This window comes from Vulpes lagopus, chromosome 7 (genome assembly GCF_018345385.1).
Source record: "Vulpes lagopus strain Blue_001 chromosome 7, ASM1834538v1, whole genome shotgun sequence".
NCBI classification, from domain to species: domain Eukaryota; kingdom Metazoa; phylum Chordata; class Mammalia; order Carnivora; family Canidae; genus Vulpes; species Vulpes lagopus.
This window is the reverse complement of record NC_054830.1, coordinates 53310692-53332465: the sequence shown is the minus strand read 5'-3', so window position 1 is coordinate 53332465 and position 21774 is coordinate 53310692. Positions and strand designations below refer to the sequence as shown.

The 21774-nt window shown below is 46.1% G+C and overlaps 1 protein-coding gene across 2 annotated transcripts in view; it reads left to right on the top strand.

The window, feature by feature from the left end:
* FGD5 (FYVE, RhoGEF and PH domain containing 5) overlaps window positions 1-21774 on the top strand; it is a 120875-nt gene that overhangs the window by 6334 nt on the left and 92767 nt on the right. For both annotated transcript variants that reach the window (XM_041762271.1, XM_041762272.1), the window contains one exon: window positions 2477-5126. In XM_041762271.1, the coding sequence (XP_041618205.1) occupies window positions 2477-5126 (2650 nt within the window). The remainder of the gene's footprint in view (window positions 1-2476; window positions 5127-21774) is intronic.

Here is a 21774-nt window from a genome sequence, read left to right as displayed (position 1 = left end):
TTTACAGATGAAGAAACTGAGGCTCAGTTTCATAGCTTATCAGTGGCAGAGTCAGGATTTGAACCCAAATCAGCCAGGCTCCAAAGACTCTGTTGCTCTACGATGACAGATAAGCTAAAGCTTAGCTGTTTAAACTCCACATAGTTGGATGGGTTTTTATTGTTGTGTGTGGTTGGTTTTTTGTTTTGTGTTTTACTCATTTGGACAGGTATTTTTCTAAAGTAGGGTATATTTGCTTATGGAAACAAGGAGTTGGAAGGCCTCTTATATCTTGAAGACTTTCTGTTATTATCTGAATGCCAGTAGCTGGCCTGGGTGTTGATGTGGGTGGATATAGGTGTGGGTTAAGGGGTTGGTGCAGTGTGTGCTTTCACCTTTAGAGTCTTGACAGCTGTGTCTCTTTTCTCCTTTTCTTTCTGGCAGCTACCACATTTTACACCTGGCAGTGTTCCTGTTCTAACTGCCAGTCCTTCCCCCTCCTAGTTAGCTGTGCACTAGAAAACCAGACCACTAAGTTCATTAGGTTTATGTGCAAAGTGCAACAATGAGGCTCCGAAATGAAGCCCTTTCAGGAACAGGGTGCATGGGCACCTACATTCTTGCACTCCAGGCCTTTTTAATTTCCTTTGGGGCCTCCTCAGCTAAATTTTACATAGTTCTGCCAGTTTAGGGGAGATACTTACTTTGGCTTCAGATGTATTGAAATTGAGGTGCCAGTGGAACAGCCCCACTGAGATGGATTAAAACCAGCTAGCACTGTGCTGGCCAGCAATATAGCCACCATCCACATGGGGCCACTGAGTAGTCGAAATGTGGCTAATCTGAATTGTGATGTGCCGAAAAGTATAAAATACACTTTAGATTTCAAGGACTTAGTACAAAAAAGAATGTCAAATATTTCCTTAATAAATTTTGTAAATTGATGACAATGTTGACCCAGATATGATTCATTGATTACATGATGATAGCCAAAATGATGATACCTTGGATATATTGAATTGAAAAGGAAGTATTGTTAAAATTAATTTCACCTGCTTCTTTTTTACTTTTTAATGTGGCTATGAGAAAATGAAAAATTACATATGTGATAACATGGCTCACACTGTATCTCTGCCAGATAGCCCTGGACTACAGATGACTGGGATTAGGTGCTACAGGGGTTTACCTGGGAGTCAAATGCATGGGGAGGAGAAGAGTTTGCTGACAGACCTCTAGGACCTTTGCTCCATCTCCCTTATGTCATGAGCCAGGCTGGCATTCTGAAGCTGTTCTGTGTCAAACCTAGGCCTAGGCCTTAGGGGGGATGGGATTGGGAGATGGGGTGGGGCTCAAGGGGAGATTTGTATGTCATCATCTATGGGCAGTGGGGAGCCAAGCAGTGCATTTGAAGCCGAGATGTCAGGATGGAGTTACTTTCCTGGAAATCTTCATTCCTCACTCTGCCCAGTGTGGCCAGGGACTTGGAGGCATGGAGTCATGCTGTGAAGACAGATGAACTTGGCAGTGGGCAGCTATTCTCTTGACCCTTGCACTTATCCAGATCCCTCCCATTCTGAAGAATACAGTTGAAATTTCACCTTCTTCAGGAGGTCTTCATTAGTCATGGTAACTCTTGCTTCTCTGACTCCTGTTGTACAGTGTATAGTTTGTACCACATCCTTTATTCTGACATGGTCAGATAGATCCTCCACATCCACAAGAGAGGGGACTTTTTGGAAATACCCATGTTGGAAAATACCATGTAGTTTTTCCTATGAAATTTGGGTGCTCATGAAATTTGGATGCAGGGCAGTTAGCTAGACACCAGTCTTAAGGCACGTAGAATTCAAAGGTGACCCTTAGAAGAGTCATGCATCACTGTCACAGACCTTTGGTGTATTGCTCTTGAGGGAATGAGATAATGGCTATTCAGTCATAATATTGCAAGGGTCTGCAGCTCTGTCCTCCAATTGTTCGGTTAGTCTTGTCTCCCCGACCTAACTGCAAGTACTCAGCAGAGGTATTCTTCTCTTCCTGGTGCATATAGATAGTAGGTATCCAATGAATTAACTATAGAATGAATATAAGCTCCATGAGGGTGGCAGGGATGGTGACTATCAAGTTCAGCATTGTCTCATGGGTACCTGGCACCTACAAAGCATTTAATATATAGTTGTTGGATGAATGATTAAAATGATCTGGACACCTTTATTTGAGGAATATGTCATTGAGTTGAGTTTTGTTAGCTGGACTATGTACAGAAGAAAGATCTTTGTTTACATCACTTTGTTTACAGGATGCATCATCAGTAGAGGTCCAGGGATTTTAAAGATGGGGTGGAGGATATAACCCGAAGATAGAACATAGTATATTGGGCTCACAGAGGTTGGGAAACTGTCTTCAGTGTTTTCTTGAAAATGCTAAGTGGGAGACCCTGAATGGAAATAAAGGTAACTATACTTTTTGTGTCCTTGTTTTCTCTATTTTCATCCTTTAGATTCACCAAAACCACCAGTTGCTCCCAAGCCAAAGACTACCAGTCCCCTCACGCCAATGACAACACCCAAATTTACTTCATCACCCCGGCCTGATAGTCTTCACAGTCCCAACTCCATGTCTAGGGGGCCAAAACCCCCCATTGCCCCTAAACCCAGGCTGTCGACCCCCAGTGAATGGAGAGCCAGTGTGTACGTGATCAACAGTTTGAATAAATGCAGCAACGGGAAACTGCTCTGCGTCGACAGGGGACTGTACGAAGAGCACCGGTCCAACTTGGAGTGCTCCGAGTCTGAGGCTGATGAGGATTACATCGTGGTCCCCAAGGCTCCACCAAAAGAGGATGAACCCAGGGATAGCACCTCTGCAGAGAATGCAGTAATGATATCTCCAGCTGCTGGGGAAGAGGAGTGCCAGGAGGGAGGCGAGGAGAGTGACCCAGAGGGGATGGGAGCTGCTGAGGACTTGGCAGCCCCAGCTGAAGGGGTGCTAAGTGACGAGGCTGATGGAGGCACAGCCCCCACTCCTGAGGATGTGGGGGTAGAGAACAGTGCCTGTGACCTGGGGGCAGAGGAGCAGACGTTCACAAGGGAGGAGGAAGAGAAGCTAGTGGAAGAGCACAACATGTATAACCTGGAGGACGGAGGCCCTTGGGATGGAGAGGCAATCCTTCCAAGTGATGTCATTCTAACTCAAGTTGATTTAGAGGGTCCAGCAATTCCCAGCGAGGAGCCTGGGCCCCCTGGGACACCCAGGGAGGAAGGGGAGGGTGGTGAGGAAGGCTCCCCCAACACAGAACTAGGGGCTCCAGATGAATGTGTGGGTTTTGACAGACCCCCCGAGGGGGATGCCGAAGATGCCAGCAAGGAACCCACAGAGAATGAGGGCTTGGCCTCAAGTATCCAGGAGGCAGAGAGGGCTATAGTCAACCCTGAAGTCTCCAAGGAGGAGTGTGAAGATACCATGGCCAGCGGTGACCAGGATGAGCCACCTGACCAAAATGAGAAAACTGACCAAGAAGAAATGGCAGCAGTCACCCAGGAGGTGGGAGAAGACCCTCGAGAAGGTAGAGACCCGGTGCAGGATGAACCTGCCGAGGAGAGCTGCCAAATCATTCCTTTTGAGAATGATGGTGTGGATGACTTTGTGACTTCACTCTCAGGAAGTCCCTACGAGTTCTTTCCGACTGAGAGCACCTCCTTCTGTAGCGAGAGCTACTCTTCTCTTTCTAAGTCAGCAGGAGGCTTAGAGTCACAGGAGGAACCACAGTCTGCAGAATGTGCAGAGCAGGACCCCATTGTCAGAGCTTCATATGGCGCTGGGGAGGGCCCCTCTGTCCCTGATGTGGTGGTAATGGCAGGGGATGAGGATGCTGGAGACGATGCACTCACCAACCCCTATGAGATGGGAGTTGACCTGGACCAAGGGACTGTCCCTGGGGAAGGAGAGGAGCCTGAGACACAGGCTGCATCTGACACTCTGAGTGCTTATGGCACGAAAGAAGAAATGAACTCTGATGCTGAGGGTGGCCTGGTCCCCACTGATAGGAAGAACATCATTGCAAGGGCCAGGCCCCACTCTGGGAAGGTGGCTGGCTATGTCCCAGAAACTGTCCCAGAAGAAATCGGACCAGAAGCTGGCTCTTCGGCTATTGGCATAAAAGGTGCCACCAAGGAGGCAAGAAAGACGGTTCTGTCATTGGAGGGGAAACCGCTGGAAGCCAGCAGGGCCTTGCCAGCAAAGCCCAGAGCCTTCACTTTATACCCTCGATCGTTCTCTGTGGAAGGCCGAGAGATTCCAGTCTCCTTGTACCGGGAGTCAGAGGCATCTAGCTTGGACGATCATAGGATCAAAAGAAAAGATGACAACCTTTCTCTGCCCTGTGTGATTGGCTCCTCTGGGAGTTTCTCCCAGAGGAACCACCTTCCTTCCAGTGGCACCTCAACACCCTCTTCTGTGGTCGACATCCCGCCCCCTTTCGACCTGGCCTGCATCACCAAAAAGCCCATCACAAAGAGTTCTCCCTCACTGCTGATTGAGACTGAGCCCCCAGACAAGTACACCAAGAAGAAGAAGTCATCCTTCAAGAAGTTCCTGGCACTGACATTTAAAAAGAAGTCAGAGAACAAAGTCCACGTGGATGTGAACGTGTCGTCTTCCAGGTCATCTTCAGAATCCAGCTACCACGGGCCTGCCAGGCTTCTGGAAATTGACCGCAGGAGCCTCAGCAACTCCCCACAGCTCAAGGCTCGGACTGGCAAGCTCCGGGCTTCCGAATCCCCTTCCTCCCTCATCTTCTATAGGGATGGAAAGAGGAAAGGTGTCCCCTTCAGCAGGACGGTGTCTAGAGTGGAGTCCTTCGAAGACCGCTCTCGGCCCCCCTTTCTGCCCTTGCCCCTGACCAAGCCACGGTCCATCTCATTCCCCAATGCTGATACTTCAGACTATGAGAACATTCCAGCCATGAACTCAGACTATGAAAATATTCAGATTCCGCCGCGGAGGCCTGCGAGGGCTGGGACATTTACGAAACTGTTTGAAGATCAGAGCAGAGCCCTGTCCACAGCAAATGAGAATGATGGCTATGTGGACATGAGCAGCTTCAATGCCTTTGAGAGCAAACAGCAGAGCACAGACCAAGAAGCAGAAAGGTACTGTGAAATTATATTTTCTTTGTTGTTGGGCCAATGTAACTATCAGAGAGGCAAGCTTAGATGTAGGGGACAGAATGGACTTGCTTTCTAGCCCCAGGCTCTGTTTATTTCTAGCTGTGTGACTGGAGGTGAGTGGCTTTATCTCTCTGAGCCCATCTGTGAAATGGGATTCCTGCTGCCTCACAGCAAAGTGAAGAGATCAGAGATGATCACCTGTGTGAGAATATCAGTCTAAAATGCCAAATACAGTGTAAATGTGAGCATTTGTATTTCCATTATTTGAGAGACATTTCTCATCTAGGTAGATGGGTTTGCTAGTTCCCTCCAGGAAAGTCACCAAGAGAGAAGGCCCTGGTATCTTGCCAAACTAAATATCTTTCACCATCAGGAAAATACCCTAAATTGAGATTGATACTCTTTTACTGTGTAAATATGCACTCTATTCAAGGGAACTAGAAAAGACAATCTGTTTAAATTGTTTAAAGAGCTAAGGGTGCCTTAAGCTAAATTTCTGAATAGAAGCCTTTAAGAGGTACATCCAACTGATTTTTTTTTTTTTTGAGTCATTCACCTTGGAAATAAGAGTGAAACACTGAAATTATTGACAACAGTAGGGATTTTCTGACCCCACCTTCCCAAGACTGAATGCCCTTATTGATCATTCCAAATGGATAATTGCCAAATCCTGCAGTTTTTGTACCTCGTGAATGCAACTTAAAGGCAATGCAGTTCAACCTCAACCATTGACTCTCTTTGGGAGTGCCTGATAGGAATTAATACAAGTGAAAATGGTGGTTAAAGGATATCCTGATTCTGACCCCTCGTGTGCAATGACTTCACCCAGTCACACACAGCTGCTGCTGCTAGGAGTTCCCGGGGCGCCTGCAGTAATGAATAGATAAGATGATTTGCAATTAGCATGAGCTGTCGCTGGAGTGTAGATGCTAAAAGTGTTTATGTGGTTTATTCTCCTGAGTTTTTTACATGGTTCTCCATCTTCTCCCTCCCCCAAGTCTGGGTGAGGCCATTAATTAGTTCTTTCCAGAATGAAACGGTTTGTTTGCTGGGGCCAGGGTAAACACTAACACTGTTGGAGGGACTGAGTTTAATTTGGAGAGTGTGGACGTGTGCAAACTCTAAGAGGGTGAGAGCTGCACAGCCGACCAGTTCATTGCATTAATAGTTATCAGCAGGATTTGACGAGATCCAGGCCTAGCTGAGTGCTTCCTAGCATTGATGAAAATAGATCCAAGCTCTGAAACCAGAATCACCCTGCTAGAAAGGATCTCAAAGGGCATATGGTCAAGGCTCCCACTCTGATAGGCCTTTCTCTAACCCAGTCTGTACTTGAATTCCTCAAGCCACAGGGAACTCACCACCTCCCAGAGCTGCCTCATCTGTTGCTAGGTATTCTGATTAAAATTTCCTTTCTGACTGAGGCAAAAGCTGTCTCTTAATATCCCTACCTCACTCATGCTGGCTCTTCCCGTCTCAGGCCAGGCAAGTGAGCTCATTTCCTCTTTTGTATGACAGCCCTTCAGCAATTGAAATCTGCTTCTGTACAATTGCTGAATATTATAGCTGGGAGGGAACTCCAGACAACCTTTGGTCCTCTTACAGAGGAGGAAACTGAGGCACAGAGAGGGAAGCAATTTAGTGGAGAAATCAGTGCTAGGACTCAAGATTTCCTGGTACCTGGTTCGGGCGTTCTTAGTGAATTTACACTAAGGGATGCCAGAGCTGATTGTGCAGACTCTACACTGCACTGCTCCAGGGCCACATTCACATTCAACGCGTCCCCTTCTCCCAAGTTGTCTAGTGCATAGGTGGCTTGGCCATTTGCAGAGTCTGTGTTGCCTTGATCTGTACTGTGCCCAAAACCCAATAAAGGTCCCTTCATCCAAATTAACATGAGTATAAGGGAAAATTTCCCAAGAAAATGTCAATGCTACCATATATTGACTGCTTCCTGTGTGCCAGGCATTGTGCTGGGTGCTTTCCCTGCATTTTCTCACATTTGATGCTACAGCCTGGGGCCATGGTTGAGTATCCTGGACTGTCAGACTCAGAGGGCTGTTACCCTACTCTGATGCTATTTCAGAGTGACCACGATAAATCTCCCATGCAGGAACCACATCCTCTTGGACATCAATCAGTGAGCAAAGCTCTCTTCCGTTTTCCTGCATGAAACAGATGGAAGCAAAGGGGGAGAAAAATCCTCACTTTGGGCTGGAACAGGTCTGGGCAAGGGAGGCTTCAGACACATCAAATTTAGAGGCACAAGGGACTGCCGTGGTGGGAGGGGGAGGTCCTAGTGCTTCTTCGCCTGAGCAGGGACTTGGAGAATCTAGTGGCCAGGGTGCTGCTGATCTGAGACATGTGCCGAGAGGTGCCTGGGGTGCTTTAGGTTGGGCAGGACAGGATGAGGCAAGAGGCTAGGGAGCCAGTGCCTCCTCCTTCCGCTCCTTGTCCTGCCCCACACCTTGCTTCAGTGTGAGGATCAGGGACAGAAGCCAAAATAAATATTAACACCCCTGAACGATGTGGGTTCAAAGCCCGCTCAGCCACTGACTTGCTGTGGGATCTTGGAAAAGGCTAAGCTACAGTTTGCTCATCTGTAAAATGGTAAGATTGGAGCAGATCTGTATTCCTCAACCATTTGCCTTACCTGTAGCACTTTTGCCATTTCTGTTATGCCATCTATACTATCACTTACTTATTGTTTTTCTTCCAATCAGCCTCTCTTTTTTACTTCAAAAATATTTAGAAAGGAAATTTTATGTCATGTTTGGGAAATGGAAAAACACTATTGGTTGCCATAAATAGAAGGCAGTTGTACAAATAAGATACAAAGGAAAGGAAAATAACGGATAAATTCTAGCTTGAGGTTATTACTTGCCAAGGCTGGAGCTGGAAGCCTGGTCCCTTTGTTAAACAGGGAGAGGTGTTAAAGACGTCCTGGCACCACACAGAGACTTTCTCCTTGGCATAATCAGAAGGATTCAAGAGGACTGAAAAGGGAATAACTCTCTCTCTCTGGTGTGATTCACTGTTATTTAAATCCAAGCCCTTTTTCCACTAAAAGCACCTCCCTTCAAAAAACATGTATAGAATAGAAAATTCAGAGAGCCCTTAGAGACTCCTAAATCAGAGTAGCAGCTTGGGATCTAATGGATGATTGTAAAGTTTCTTCTATATGACTACTTCCTTTGAGATTTATATACCCAGATAATAACATTTTAGGAGCCGCAATAATCTTATTAACAATTCTCTGTCTTGTAAAATAAAATTGTATGAATTGTTATTTATGTACATCTTCCCCATGGTATACAAAAAGTTTCATCATCTTTTAGTTTAAGGCATATCCCCAGAACATTCTAATTTTCTCCCCTGAATTGACCCTTGCGAAAAAGAAAAAAATGGACCAGAGATTGAGTCTAATATTTACTTTTCAAATAGGCTGTTTAATGTCCTTAGTCGGGACTCTTGGTTGGGGGGAACCAAGTCTTTACTTTTGAGTATCCCATAGCCCCTCAGGATGTTGGTCATGTGCTAGGAGCTTAATACATGTATGCTGATGATCAGGAGTTTTATGATTCCATGCAAGTTGGTGATTTTGAACTTCACAAGGGTCAAATAATTATCATTTATTAAGCACTTGTCTTCAGCAACACAGTGCTGGGTGCTTTGTAAACACTCAATAAATATCCCTTTGATGCAGAACACTACATAGACTACTAGTTTGTCGTAAGTGTCTCATTTAAATCCTGTAATTGTGTATTTATGTTTTGCGTGATGATGAGCCTACTTTAATCATTCAGCATTATACATCAACACGGATCCCTGAAGCTGCTTTTCCCCTTTCATTATGAAAATATTCAAACTTACCGAAAAGTTAAAAGAGCGTTTACAGTGATGAATGTTCATTTGCCCACCACCTAGATTTACCATTTACATATTGCCACACTGGCTTTTTCTCATCTCTTTCTTTCTCTGTTCTCTCCAGCTGTTATGATCAGTCCTCATATTGTTCTTGATGCATTTATGGTGACTTTTTATGTATACTGATGAAGACAATGGAGCCCAGGGAGAGCCTATGAGAGTACAGGGGCCCAGCATGTGGGCTTTAGCCAGGCTGCCTGGGGTTTGAGTCTTGTGCTCCACCCCTTACTATCTATCTGTGTGACCTGGAACAGGGCCCATGCCTTGATTTATCCATAATAGGCAATCATAATAGTTCTTGCCTTATAACATTGTTAAGACTGAAGGAGTTAATATCACACATAGTGAAATGATCAGTATTAGCTATTATTCAGTGATATGGTCAAGGTCACATAGTGGTGGATGCAGGATTTGAATTGGATTCCAGAGGTATAGATTGAGAAAGGTCCCTTTGTGGGGATGTCTCTCTCTGTCTCTCCCTTTCTCTCCATATGATAGTTCTGCATGAATTTGACTCAGTGTTCAGGACTCCACATCAATAAAACTGGGGCAATGAATTTGCAAGCTTCAGCTATGGGGTGTGGTGTCAGAATTCCCTCTAACTTCCTCCTGGTTTGGGGTCAGGGCTGCAGACAACAGCCTGAGCAATAGTGATTTGGAGTTGTTAGCAGCCTCTTACACCAAGGACAGCAGGACCAAAGTTTTTATCCTTCCATAATCTCTATGACTCTGACTATAGCTGTTATTTCACTTGTAATTCACGATTAGTTAGGCACGTTAGTTTCAAGTGCTATAAACTGTCCTCTGTTGCACAAGTAGTAAGTGGCCAAACCAAAATTCAAATCCAGGCCTCTCTGACGCTGAATCCAGTACTTTTTCCACTACCACCTGTTTCCTGTAGTTGAAAAAAATGCCATGTTTTTTGGTGGTCTTCAATAGCTGTAGTGTCTCCTTTGCAGAAAATGGGGTAGCACAGTCACCATGAAAGTGTTGGCTTTGTTTATTGGTCCAGAGGGCTCAAGGAAAAGTGGAGGGACACTTTCCTTTCTGATGGGTGGTAGGTTTGCTGCGCTGTTGGCAGCTCATAAAAAAAGGCTGATAAGCTTTCCTGGAACTTGCTAATGAGCTACTCAGACATCTTGCCCTCCCTCAGGGCCACAGTGGGGGACCCTTACCCTCCTGTGGCCAGCTGTTCCCTCAGAGCCACCAGGAACTCTGTGTTCGGACCAGGCCATCTCTTTGGGTTGTACTGCTTGTTAGGGGAGCTTCAGATGATTCAGCCCACCCAGGAGCAGCAGCTCATGAGTGCTCATGCCTTCCAGGGAAAGCTGTGAAAGGTCTGAGGTCCAGCATTTCGGGACTCTCTTCTCCTAGCCCAGGGTTCTTACAGAGCTGTTCATTGTTGGAATGCGGCTTGAATTACATGTTCAAGAGTTTGTGGACTGGCCATATTATCCAGCATTCATATGAGGATAAGGAGTGGGAACATCTTGGCAATTCAGTATTTTGGCTGATGATGGCCATTTGAGAAATGATTGATTCTTGAGGAACCATGCCCAGTAAAATATGGATGGGAGGTGGAGGAGGTAGGTACCATCACTGGCCTCAGTGGGCTTATAGTTGGAAGATAGCAAGAGGACTTCTACCCAAGTCCCTGGAATGCAAGGTAGAAAATGCTCAGGATCCAAAGGGAGGAGTCTAGAGGAGGGTAGGATGGCTTCATGGACACTGCAGGAAAAGTGGGCTCTTGGCACATGGAGGTAGGAGAGACATGCGAGGACATGTGGAGAAACACAGGCCTGTTGTTTAAGCAGGTGAAGCTGCAGTAAACATGATTTAATCTTGGTCAGGAAGAGCTTTGATATCTTTATTCTGGGAAACAGCTCACATCATTGGCAGGCATGGAGAATATATGGAAGAGATTGGGTTGAAAGACTAAGGACTAAACTCACCACATTTTTCTGATTTTCAGTTCTTAGAGTAGTATGTTGCACCAGCTCAGCTAGTTCATCACTCACTTAGCTAACGTGTTCAGCATCTACCAAACATCAGCTACTGTTTTAGGTACTAGAGGTTCCCACCCCAAGGCATTCCAGCCCAGCTATGGGGAGAGGTCATTAGAACCCATGTGATAGGGATCCCTGGGTGGCGCAGCGGTTTGGCGCCTGCCTTTGGCCCAGGGCGCGATCCTGGAGACCCGGGATCGAATCCCACGTCAGGCTCCCGGTGCATGGAGCCTGCTTCTCCCTCTGCCTGTGTCTCTGCCTCTCTCTCTCTCTGTGTGACTATCATAAATAAATAAAAAATTAAAAAAAAAAAAAAAAAGAACCCATGTGATAAAGATTTCACTAGAAGCTCCTCATGTCTGGAGAAGGGACGGTGGGAAGCCTGGACTATCTGGGAGACACTTGAGGTGGGTTTTGGGGAGGAATAGGAGTTCATGATGGAGACAAACAGTCCGGGAGGAATAACAAGCCTGTGCATGAGTCTGGGGGGGTAAGAAAGGACCACGAAGTGCTCAAATGGACCTCAGTATACATGTCTGGATGATAAAGTTGGGAAGGCATTTGGGACCCAGCCGAAAAGTCCCTCGAATATCAGCTTGATGATTGAGTACATTGCCCCTGGGTAGAAGGGGGACCGTGGTGGGATTTCAGCAGGACAGACCCACAATGGAGATGGTGTATTGGCATGGACACTCTGTTGGCAGGGTGAAGTGGAGGGATGAAGAAAGGGGAAGCAGAGAGACTAGTCAAGAGGCCATTGCAGTGGTTCCCTCTGGAGAGCATGAAGACCAGACTGAGCTGTAGCAGCAGGAAGGGGAGGAGTAGGGTGCTACCATGAACACAGCCACTCACTCCTCCGGTGCTGACTCCAGAGCTAGCTTGGGGTTCCCTATACTTTCCTCATCCTTTTATTTATTTGTTACAGCCTGATTTGAGTTGGTTTCCAGTAAAAGACAAGCAAGAAGTAATAAGAATTCAGTCCTTAAAAGTTAAAGGACACAAGCCAAGTAATAAAGCTGGGAGAGATAATTGTGCAGGCAGTCCAGACCAAGGACAGCGACTGCGGCTAGAATTCCTAAAGCCAACACAAAATCTCCCTTCTTCCTCCCCAGACCCTAGTGTGCCTTCACCATCCTTAGAATGCAGGAAATATTTTGCTGAGGGGACTCCCTGAAAGAGTGAAGCCTGATTTTTATTTTGCTACCACAAGAAATACATGCATCATTGTAATACAAAGGTAATTTACAGCCTCAGCTATAAATCCTTGGGTGGGTGCACGGCAGAGCTGCAACTAAACCTCCCGCTGACTAATTCCATTGGTGCTGAGAGCTGCCTGCCTGGATTTTTGGCACATCCCAGCCATAGTATTCATGGGTATCTTTATATCTGCCTGTAAGCTGGGAGCCTTCCTATTATTATTATGTTTTTGACAAATGAACTCATGCAGAGCTTTCATTAAGTTTCATTGAAAGGACCTGGAAATGCCATAAAAATTATTATAATCTCAAAACCATCACATTCCTAATGCATGCGGCTGTGCTTCTTGTTGAAATTGACTGATGAGAATATTCAGTTTTTAATTTTCTGACTTAAAATAAGACCATCTGCAGCTGTTTCTTTTAGCAATAATTTTTAATTAAATGCAATAAAATTTACAGGGAAGGACCCTAATAAGAAAATCGTGTCAGAAACACACTTACTGTAACATTTACTAGCACGATATTAAGGCCGCCAACTATTTTTTTTCCTTGCAGAGCTATAAGATAGACGAAATCTTGATTAACTGTTAATCACAATGTGGTTTTGCCTTCATAAAATCAAGGTTTCCCCCTGTGGGAGGTGTGAAAATAATTCTCACTAATAGAAGATGGTCTTGTGGCACAAGCTTTTTGGTAAAATGTCAGCAGCAGGTCTTCTTGACCAGCTGAGCCCCAGAGGAGGAGTGAAGTCTTTGTTCCAGCCTGAGTTTGGGTGGTGCTTGAGATATTAGACCCTACTCTCCCCTGCCGGTGGATGGGGGATGACCACATCATGCATAGGATGCAGCCAAAGAGAACAGTCATCTCTCCATTTCATCAAGAGCCTACTGTGTGCTGGGCTGTGCTCTCTGAGCGTCAGATACAGTAGGGAGAAGACAGATGAGGTCCCTGCTCAGGCGCATGTGGTGTTCTACTAGGGAGAGGAAGAGAGTAAACAGACTAAGAAGTAAATAAGATAATCATAGATAACAAGAGCATTCTTTTGTGATGAGATTATTTTGTGGGGCGGGGGAGAGTACCATGATAGAAAGTGACTGGTGGAAGGGACTTTTTTTTATTTTTTTAAAGATTTATTTATTTATTCACAGAGAGAGAGAGAGAGAGAGGCAGAGACAGGCAGAGGGAGAAGCAGGCTCCTTGCAGGGAGCCTGACGTGGGACTCGATCCCGGGTCTCCAGGATCACACCCCGGGCTGCAGGTGGCGCTAAACTGCTGCACCACCGGGGCTGCCCAAGGGACTTTTTAGACAGGATAACAAGGAAGGCTTCTCTGAGGAGGTTATATTTGGGTGAAACCTGAATGGTGATCAGACTGGCATTGAGGGAAGGGCATTCCAGGCAGAGGGAACAACAGAGACAATGACCCTGAGGCTAGAGGACCCTGGTAAGGTTTTTGGAGAGGCCAGGAGGCGAGCATGGCTGGAGTGCAGAACAAAACAGAGGGAATGATGGGAGTGGGGTGAGCAGGAGCCTTTGTAAAAGATTTAGATTTTACTTCAATGAGACACTATTGGAAAGAAATGTTAAGATCCAAAAATGTTTAAATTATTTGAACTCTTCAGACCATTTCCTAGGACTTGGTCATTTAGGGTCAGATCAGCAAATAATTTGCTTTTCAGAATGGTTCTGGGAGTATAGACAAGTTGGAATTTAGATCCTGGCTCTGTTCCTGACTATGTGAATTTTGAGCATCTGGGTCTCAGGTGTCTCTCCCACCTGTGACTGCTCTGAAACTGCTCAGGACTAGCAGTTCTGAGTGCTCCTTACCAAAGACTATAGTGGCCCAGGGAACTGAGAGGGGACTGGCCCAGCCATGGTAGAAGAAGGGTGTGTGGTGATAAGGCTGGGAGGTTCTTGAAAATGAATGAATACATGTTGCATTTGTACTTGTCCTTCTTTCCTTTTTTTTTTTTTTTTAAGATTTTATTTATTCATGAGAGACAGAGAAAGAGAGAGAGGCAGAGACACAGGCAGAGGGAGAAGCAGGCTCCATGCAGGAAGCCTGACGTGAGACTCGATCCCAGGTCTCCAGGACCACACCCTGGGCTGAAGGCGGTGCTAAACCACTGAGCCACCCAGGCCACCTGCACTTGTCCTTCCTATGTGACTTGATTTAATCTGTGAACCATAGGGAACTATTGAAGGTTGTAGAGCAAGAGAGTGACATGATTAGCTGGTGCTCTACCACAGTGATTGTCAGATGTGTGGTAGAGTGGAGGAAAGAAGCCACCACAATAAGGTGTGTCAAGGCCAAGAGATTCAGGCATGGCAAAAGGACCTAGCTTCTTCGTCCTCTTAAGGGTGACGGTCTCTAAGCCACAGCTACTGCAGTCATGGAAAGCAGAATAAACCAGAGCTCGCACCACTCTGGAACTCCCTGGCATAGGGTTTCTTTTTTCTTTTTTTAAAAAATATTTTATTTATTCATTTATTCAGACACACACACACAGAGAAAGAGAGAGAAAGAGAGAGAGGCAGAGACATAGGCAGAGGGAGAAGCAGGCTCCATGCAGGGAGCCCGACGTGGGACTTGATCCTGGATCTCAAAGATCAGGCCCTGGGCTGAAGGCAGCGCTAAATCGCTAAGCCACCCGGGCTCCCCTAGCATAGGGTTTCTTAGGGTGGTTGATGGCAGTTAGGCAGGCAGCACAGATGACGAAAGCATGGAGGCAGCATGGCATGGCAGGAAGAGAGGATAAGTGCAGGTCTGCCCTGTACCTTACCTTGTCATCTGATGTACACCTGTTTTCTCACCTGTTCACATAGTATGATGGTCCCTTCATCTCTGAGCTATCCTGAGGAGTCAGAGATGGTGTACATACATGGGCTTTGTCAGGTCTTTAAAAATCATACTGTCAGTCTTATACTTTGCTGCTGGGAGCTGAAGCAAATATACACTACTGTGCCCACAGCATGTGAGACTTTACTGCATGCTCACTATGTGCCAGGCACTGTCTTAGATCCTTGAATGTTTTAACTCAGTTAATCCAAAAAACCACCCTGCTACATAGATGCTTTTTAAGAAAATCTATATTTAGCAGATGAGGCAGCTAAGGTGCAATACTTAAGGCTCCAAGGTCACAGCAGAACCAGAATTTTAACCCAGGCAGTTTCCAACGCCTGTGCTGTCATCTTACCTGTGAAGTTCTTTGTCATTTGATATGCATCGCTTCATTTAATTTGCTTAATGTCCCTTTGGCAGTAGTTAACCAGTTTTACTTTTTTAATAGAAGAGGAAACTGAGGTTCAGGGTGGTGACATGATTTGTAAGCTAGTTAAGTGACGGAGCTAGGACAGGAAGGAAGGTATCTCTATCTAGGTATAGCTTCTTCCCTCTTGCTGGTTCACCCCCTTTGAGAACTTCCCAACTGGAATCGGCCCTCCAGCTGTCAAAGGTGAGGTCACACAATGGAGTATGAATCTTCAGAACGGAAATGTCCTTATTATAGGCGTTCAGAATGGACAACTTATAATGGCTGTCCACTTGCTTAGATCCACATGACCAGGGGATGATGTAAAAACTATATATAGACAGAACAGCACACATTAGTGCAATAATAATCAAAGGCATAATATTATGCTGGAGGTTAACGCTTCCTTAGATCGCCTGGCTAGGCTCAGGAAGGGTCCTTGGGGAATTTATCATCCGTGCTCACAGTACTCCAGGTCAACAGGACAAAAAGCTCATAATAATTTCTGAGTGATGAATTAATGTGTTTCATCTGGCTCTTTGAGAATGCCCCAAGACTGTCCAGGCTCCAAGAGATGAAGGCAGCCGCTGAGCCATGTGCTGGGGAATTCTGAGCTTGCCCCTGAGAATTGTAGTGTTTCCCTGTCTTGGAGAAGCCTGAGTCTTTGGCCATTTTCCTGCAAGATGAATGTCTCAGGGTTGGGATTGTTTTTTGGGATGGTGTGGCTGGTCTCTATGTAAACAGATCCATTCTCTTCGTGCATGAGTTTGGTCTAGAGCCCAAGAGAAGTTTCTCCAGGTCAAGGCATGACCCAAGCACTTGAAATTTCAGACTTGTTTGCATGATTTTAATTAAGAAAATAAGACAACACACACACACACACACACACACACACACACACACACCCTGCCTCACAGAGATCTTAAAATCTGTACTCTGTTATGATCAGACTTTTACACTGAGAGATATGTCCAGCAGTGATTCGAGAGGTAGTGAGCTCTCATTCATGATCAGTAATTAAACACAATTGGGAAGGATACCAGAATCTGTCACGAGGCTGTTGTAACTTGCTGAGGCCAGGCAATCTGAACTCATGGGATTGTTTTTGGCTGGATAGATTAGAGTCTTAAGGAAGCAGGTGGGCTGCTGTAGGTACTGCTTCAGCAGTCCCTGAACTGCCCAGGCCCCAAGGTCGGAAAGGCCCCAGAAGACCATGGGAAGACTCAGTATCAGCTCCGGACCCAGTTTCAGAAGACATCCCCTGGTACAATGAAACATGTTTTTCATGCCCCTTGCCACTGCATCTGAATCTTCTGAAGTGCTGAAAAGGCTGCGCTTGGGGAGGTGTAGCTCCTGTGCTCTGGCCTGCCTTGGGAGAGGACAGAAGTCCTCTTCCTGCAGGCAGAGGCCCAACTGCACTGAAGCAGATGGGAAGACTGGTTATTTGATGCTTCTTGGGAGTTCCCTCACGGACTTCATCTCAGTGGGTTTCAAACTTTATGTTGTAGCAGGATCCTTTTAGTGAAATCTGACTTGGAGCTCCAACAAAGAAGGCAAGGGCTTGTTATTGTAATTCTCTTTCAAAAGTACAAATTTTTAAATACTTCATTGGAAATCAGTTAATGAGATGATCATGATGAATAGACATCTTAGAAACTGGGAGTTATGGATTGCAATGCTGCTCTTACAGCCTAATGAGGGGTGATGATTATACAAAGGGATGTATTAGGGGGGTTGAGAGCCTGTGTTCTAGAGCAGATGGCTGGGTTCAAATCTCAGCTCTGCCAGTTTCTAGCTGTGTTTCCTTGGGCAGATTTCTTAACCATTCTGTGCTTTAACTGCCTCATCTATAAAAACAGGGAAGATGACATTGCCTACTTCAAGAGATTGTTGTGAAGTTCGAATTAGTTAATACTTGCAAGGAATGTTGCTTGGGCCTGGGTGCCTTTTAGATGCCTAGTACACTTTAGCTGTTATTTTTAACACCATAGCAATGTCTGTGTCCACAAAATGGGAAGCAAACATTTGTGAATCCTCACCCACAGGAGTGTGGGGTTTCTAAGGAACACTCTGAAACCCCACTTGATCTCATATGTTCTGGGCAGTCTTCTTTTAATAAGTGTGATCTGTTGGTTATACATATTTATAAGTTGTTTTCATCAATGATTTCATCAATAGTTTACAGAATCCTGTGCCAGACACATTAGGGGAAGTGGATAGATGGTTTCTGCCTGTCTTTCAAAAATAGGCCTTTTGGGCAGCCCGGGTGGCTCAGCGGTTTAGCGCTGCCTTCAGCCCAGGATCTCCAGTGTGATCCTGGAGACCCGGGATCAAGTCCCACATCGCGCTCCCTGCATGGAGCCTGCTTCTCCCTCTGCCTGTGTCTCTGCCTTTCTCTCTCTCTGTGTGTTTCTCATGAATAAATAAAATCTTAAAAAAAAAATAGGCCTTTTGTTCAGTTGAGGGGGAGAAGGTATAGCAGGTTAAGATGTAGTTTAGAGATATATAGCTATTGAATCTTAAACTCTTGGATTATAGTAACCTCCTCACCCTCTGTGTACAAGAATGAAGTGAAATTAAGGATATGAATGGGGTAAGAAAGCAACACCCAGCAGATTGCATGGTATGAAGAGTATTTTATATACATATGTGCACACTCCACTACTTTATATATGTTACCTCCTTGATTATCAGCCTGATATTATAGGTGAGAAAACAGAGGCTCCGAGACATCTGTGGCAGAGGAGGCAACAGACAGGGTCTGAGAACCTGGAGCACAGAGTCAGGACCTGTGATGGGGCTCAAGGAGGCAGGTCCCAGCTCTGCAGGTCTCTTGCTTCTGGCAAGAGTTGCTCCACCTTAGGAGGCAGTGACTCACCATTGCAGTGGGTATGTGTAAAGGGGCTGGATGAACCCCTGCCAGAGAGGCTGTCTTGGAGATTCCTTTTGTGGGCCAGAAAGCTGGGATGGAAAACCCAGAAAGTTATGAAACCTTGATGTGGCAGCTGCATAACTGTGCACTGCACTTGACATTATACAAAGCTTTTCTGTGCCTCTTAGCTCCATTGATTCTCACAACAGCCACCATTTGGAGTAGGCAAACAAACACCTGAACAAGACCAGGAGATAGGCACAGTACTTACTCTCTGGTGCCTTGGGTAAGCTGTTTTCCTGGGGTATGCCTCAGTTTCCTCAGCTCTAAAATGGGGATCATAGATAGTGACAAGTTAAAGTAACCCATGCCAGGTGCTTGGTGCAGGGCCTGGCATGAAGCAGGTTCTTAGTGAATGTAATTATGGATATTATTATTATTGTTACCTATTATGAAGAAGGGATCTGAAAATGGGCAGGAGGAGAAGCTCTCTAAGACTGAGGGTTTGGAGAATACCAAGGAAGGGAAGAATTTCATCCAAGCTCACATAGCCAGCCAACGGCAGAGTTGGACCTGGAACTCAAGAGTGTCTGCCACAGAGCCTTGTGTTCCATGAGGAATGGAGGTGAGCAAAACTGGGTCTCAGGACTGACCTGGAATTAGGGTGTGGCCAAGACCCAGGCCACACCTGGAGCTGCTCTTCGTGATAACAGAAAAAAGGAGGGTGATGTCATACAGCTAGGGATTGTTCTGGGCCCTTGTTCCCCTCCCGGGACACTCCTTATAGATGCTGCATCTAGTTTCCAGGGAGGTCCCTGGTCCAAACCCAAGTTGCCTTACTGGCCTGAGGCCAGAGATCAAGGCTGGCTTTAGAGCCATAGGGTGAGTCAGTGGCTTAATGGACTTCAGAGTTTGAGGTGCTGCTCAGCCTCTGGAATGAGGAGGCCCTTCCGTTTTCACCTTATACTCCCTACCTCCCTCCAGGAGGCCCTGAGGTCTCCATCCAAGGCCAGCCAGAGATATTTGTGTGTTATGACCCCTGCAGACTACTCATCTTTCTTTGACTTCCCTATACACAATGTTGAGGAGGAAGGTTCCAGATACCATTGAGCCTAGGGGCATCTGGGTGGTGCAGTTGGTTAAGTGTTTGACTCTTGGTTTTGGCTCAGATCATGGTCTTAGGGTTGTGAGATTGAGCCCCATGTCAGGCTTCATGTTCTGCACATAGAGTCTTAAGATTCTTTCTCCCTCTCCCTCTGCCCTCTCCCCACTCACAGGTATGTGCACACACACACACACACACACACACACACTCTCTCTCTCTCTCTCTCTCTCAAATAGATAAATAAAATCTTTAAGATACCACTGAACCTGTCTGAACCACCTCACCTTTACAGAGGAGAAAAGTGGGCCTAGAGAGGGGACTTGGTTCCTCAGTTCCTCCTTCCACTGAATAAGCTGCCACCTTCATATATACGTAGTGAAATGGTGGAGAGGACAGTAAGGGCAAAAGAGGATGGACATGGGACTGTGTTAAATGCTTGGGAAAATATTCTGGAATAGAAAGTCTTCTTTGTGTTCTTCAGACCCCAGCAGGTAAACATCACCTTGCTGACCTCACTCTAAGATCAATTACTTTCTCCTTCATACCTCTGTGTAGAATCTGCTCACCTATGTTGTTTATGTAACCGTCTCCCTTACCTCACTAAGACCCCCTCTGAGGCTCTGCACCTACAACCCCTTTGTTTGTCCCTGGCAATAGGCACGGGGCCTGGTACCCAGATGAGCTCAATAAAAGTTTGTTAATCTGGGAAACGAACAAGGGGTAGTGGAAAGGGAGGTGGGCGGGAGTTGGGGTGACGGACACTGAGGGGGGCACTTGACAGGATGACCACTGGGTGTTATGCTATATGTTGGCAAATTGAACTCCAATAAAAAAAAAAACTGAAAAAAAATTGTTAAATAAGTGGTTGTATTCTGGAGGCTTTAGGGCACTGTGTTATCTCAGGGACACACCCCAACCGAACAGGACTTTGTACAGATTCTCCCCAAGCCTCATCAGTGTTCTGGGTACTGGAACTATAGGAAAAACAAGGTAGGCTTCTATAAAATGCCTAATTGCACTGTTAATTATTTAAATTCAGCTGTGCTGAGTGTTCCAAAGAAGTGCAGTTCTAAGAGCTTCTAACAGGTGCTCTATTTGTGGCTGGAGTAGACTTCTGAGAAAATGAGACTCCAGCTTGGTCCTGAAGTACAATGAGGAGTCAACCGTATAGAGGAAGAAGGTCAGGAAGGACCCTGTGGAAAAGGTACAGTCATCTTTCCAGATGAGGAAACCAAGGCTCAGAGCAGGGATGTGATTTGCCTGAGGCCACACAGGTATGAAGAGAAGCTGGGTTTGCATTCAGGCCTCCAGAGCCCGTGCCTCTTCTCCTGCTGGCCCTGCCCTGGATGAGGCAGGAAGCCCAAGCTGGCCATCGTGACATCACAGTGTATTGGGCCAAAGCCCTCACTTCCCACTGGGAAGGTTGGACTCCACACATTCACTGCTTTACTCCCTCCCCGTACCTGGGAGCTCCTTCCTTTTCAGACTCACTCAGCATTTTATCTGTTTCGGCATCACATGTGACCCAGACCTCCCTTTTCTCAGCTCTGCAATGAAGGGATCAGGCAACAGAGTTTCTCAGGCTCCTGACAGTCTGGGATTTTTCTACATACAGTTCTGACCTTGGGAAACACTTCTGAGCCTCACATCTAGAAGGAAATGTGCAAATCAGTTTAAGGAGCATTCAGTGGGTATCTGCTAGTGCCAGCCCCTATAGGATCAGAAGCTGAGAACTATAGCTGCAGCTCAGCCTTCAGGTCAGCCTCAGGCAGATCCATAAGCAGCTGACTGGGTGCAATTATAAGTATAAGAGGAAAATAAACAGTATTCTGGTAGCAAGCACAAAAGAAGCAGCCGAATCCATTGAAGAAAAGGCTTCCCTGAGAAGTTGGCAGGATTCAGATTGGGCATTTGAGCTGGGCTTGAAGGGTGAGTAAAAGTTTGCAAGGTGAAGAAGTGTGGGTAGGGCATTCCAAACAGAAGCGATGGCATGCACAAAGGCACACAGTGTACAAAGACTGTGGGCAGGTGCACAGTAGCCAGACTGTATGTGGCAGGGAGTGATCACACTGAGGGTGTAAAGCCACCAGTTTGAGGTTCAGGAATGCAGTGGATAGACAGCATGGCTGAGGGTGCAGGTCTGCAGTGGGGTGGAGACTGCCAACCTGGGTCTCTGCTTGTCCCTGCTGCCTTCGGTGGAGCCCCTCCCTGCCTTTTTCAGCCTCCATCAAAATTGGGATTATATGAGACTCCCCTCCCCCAGCAGGAGAA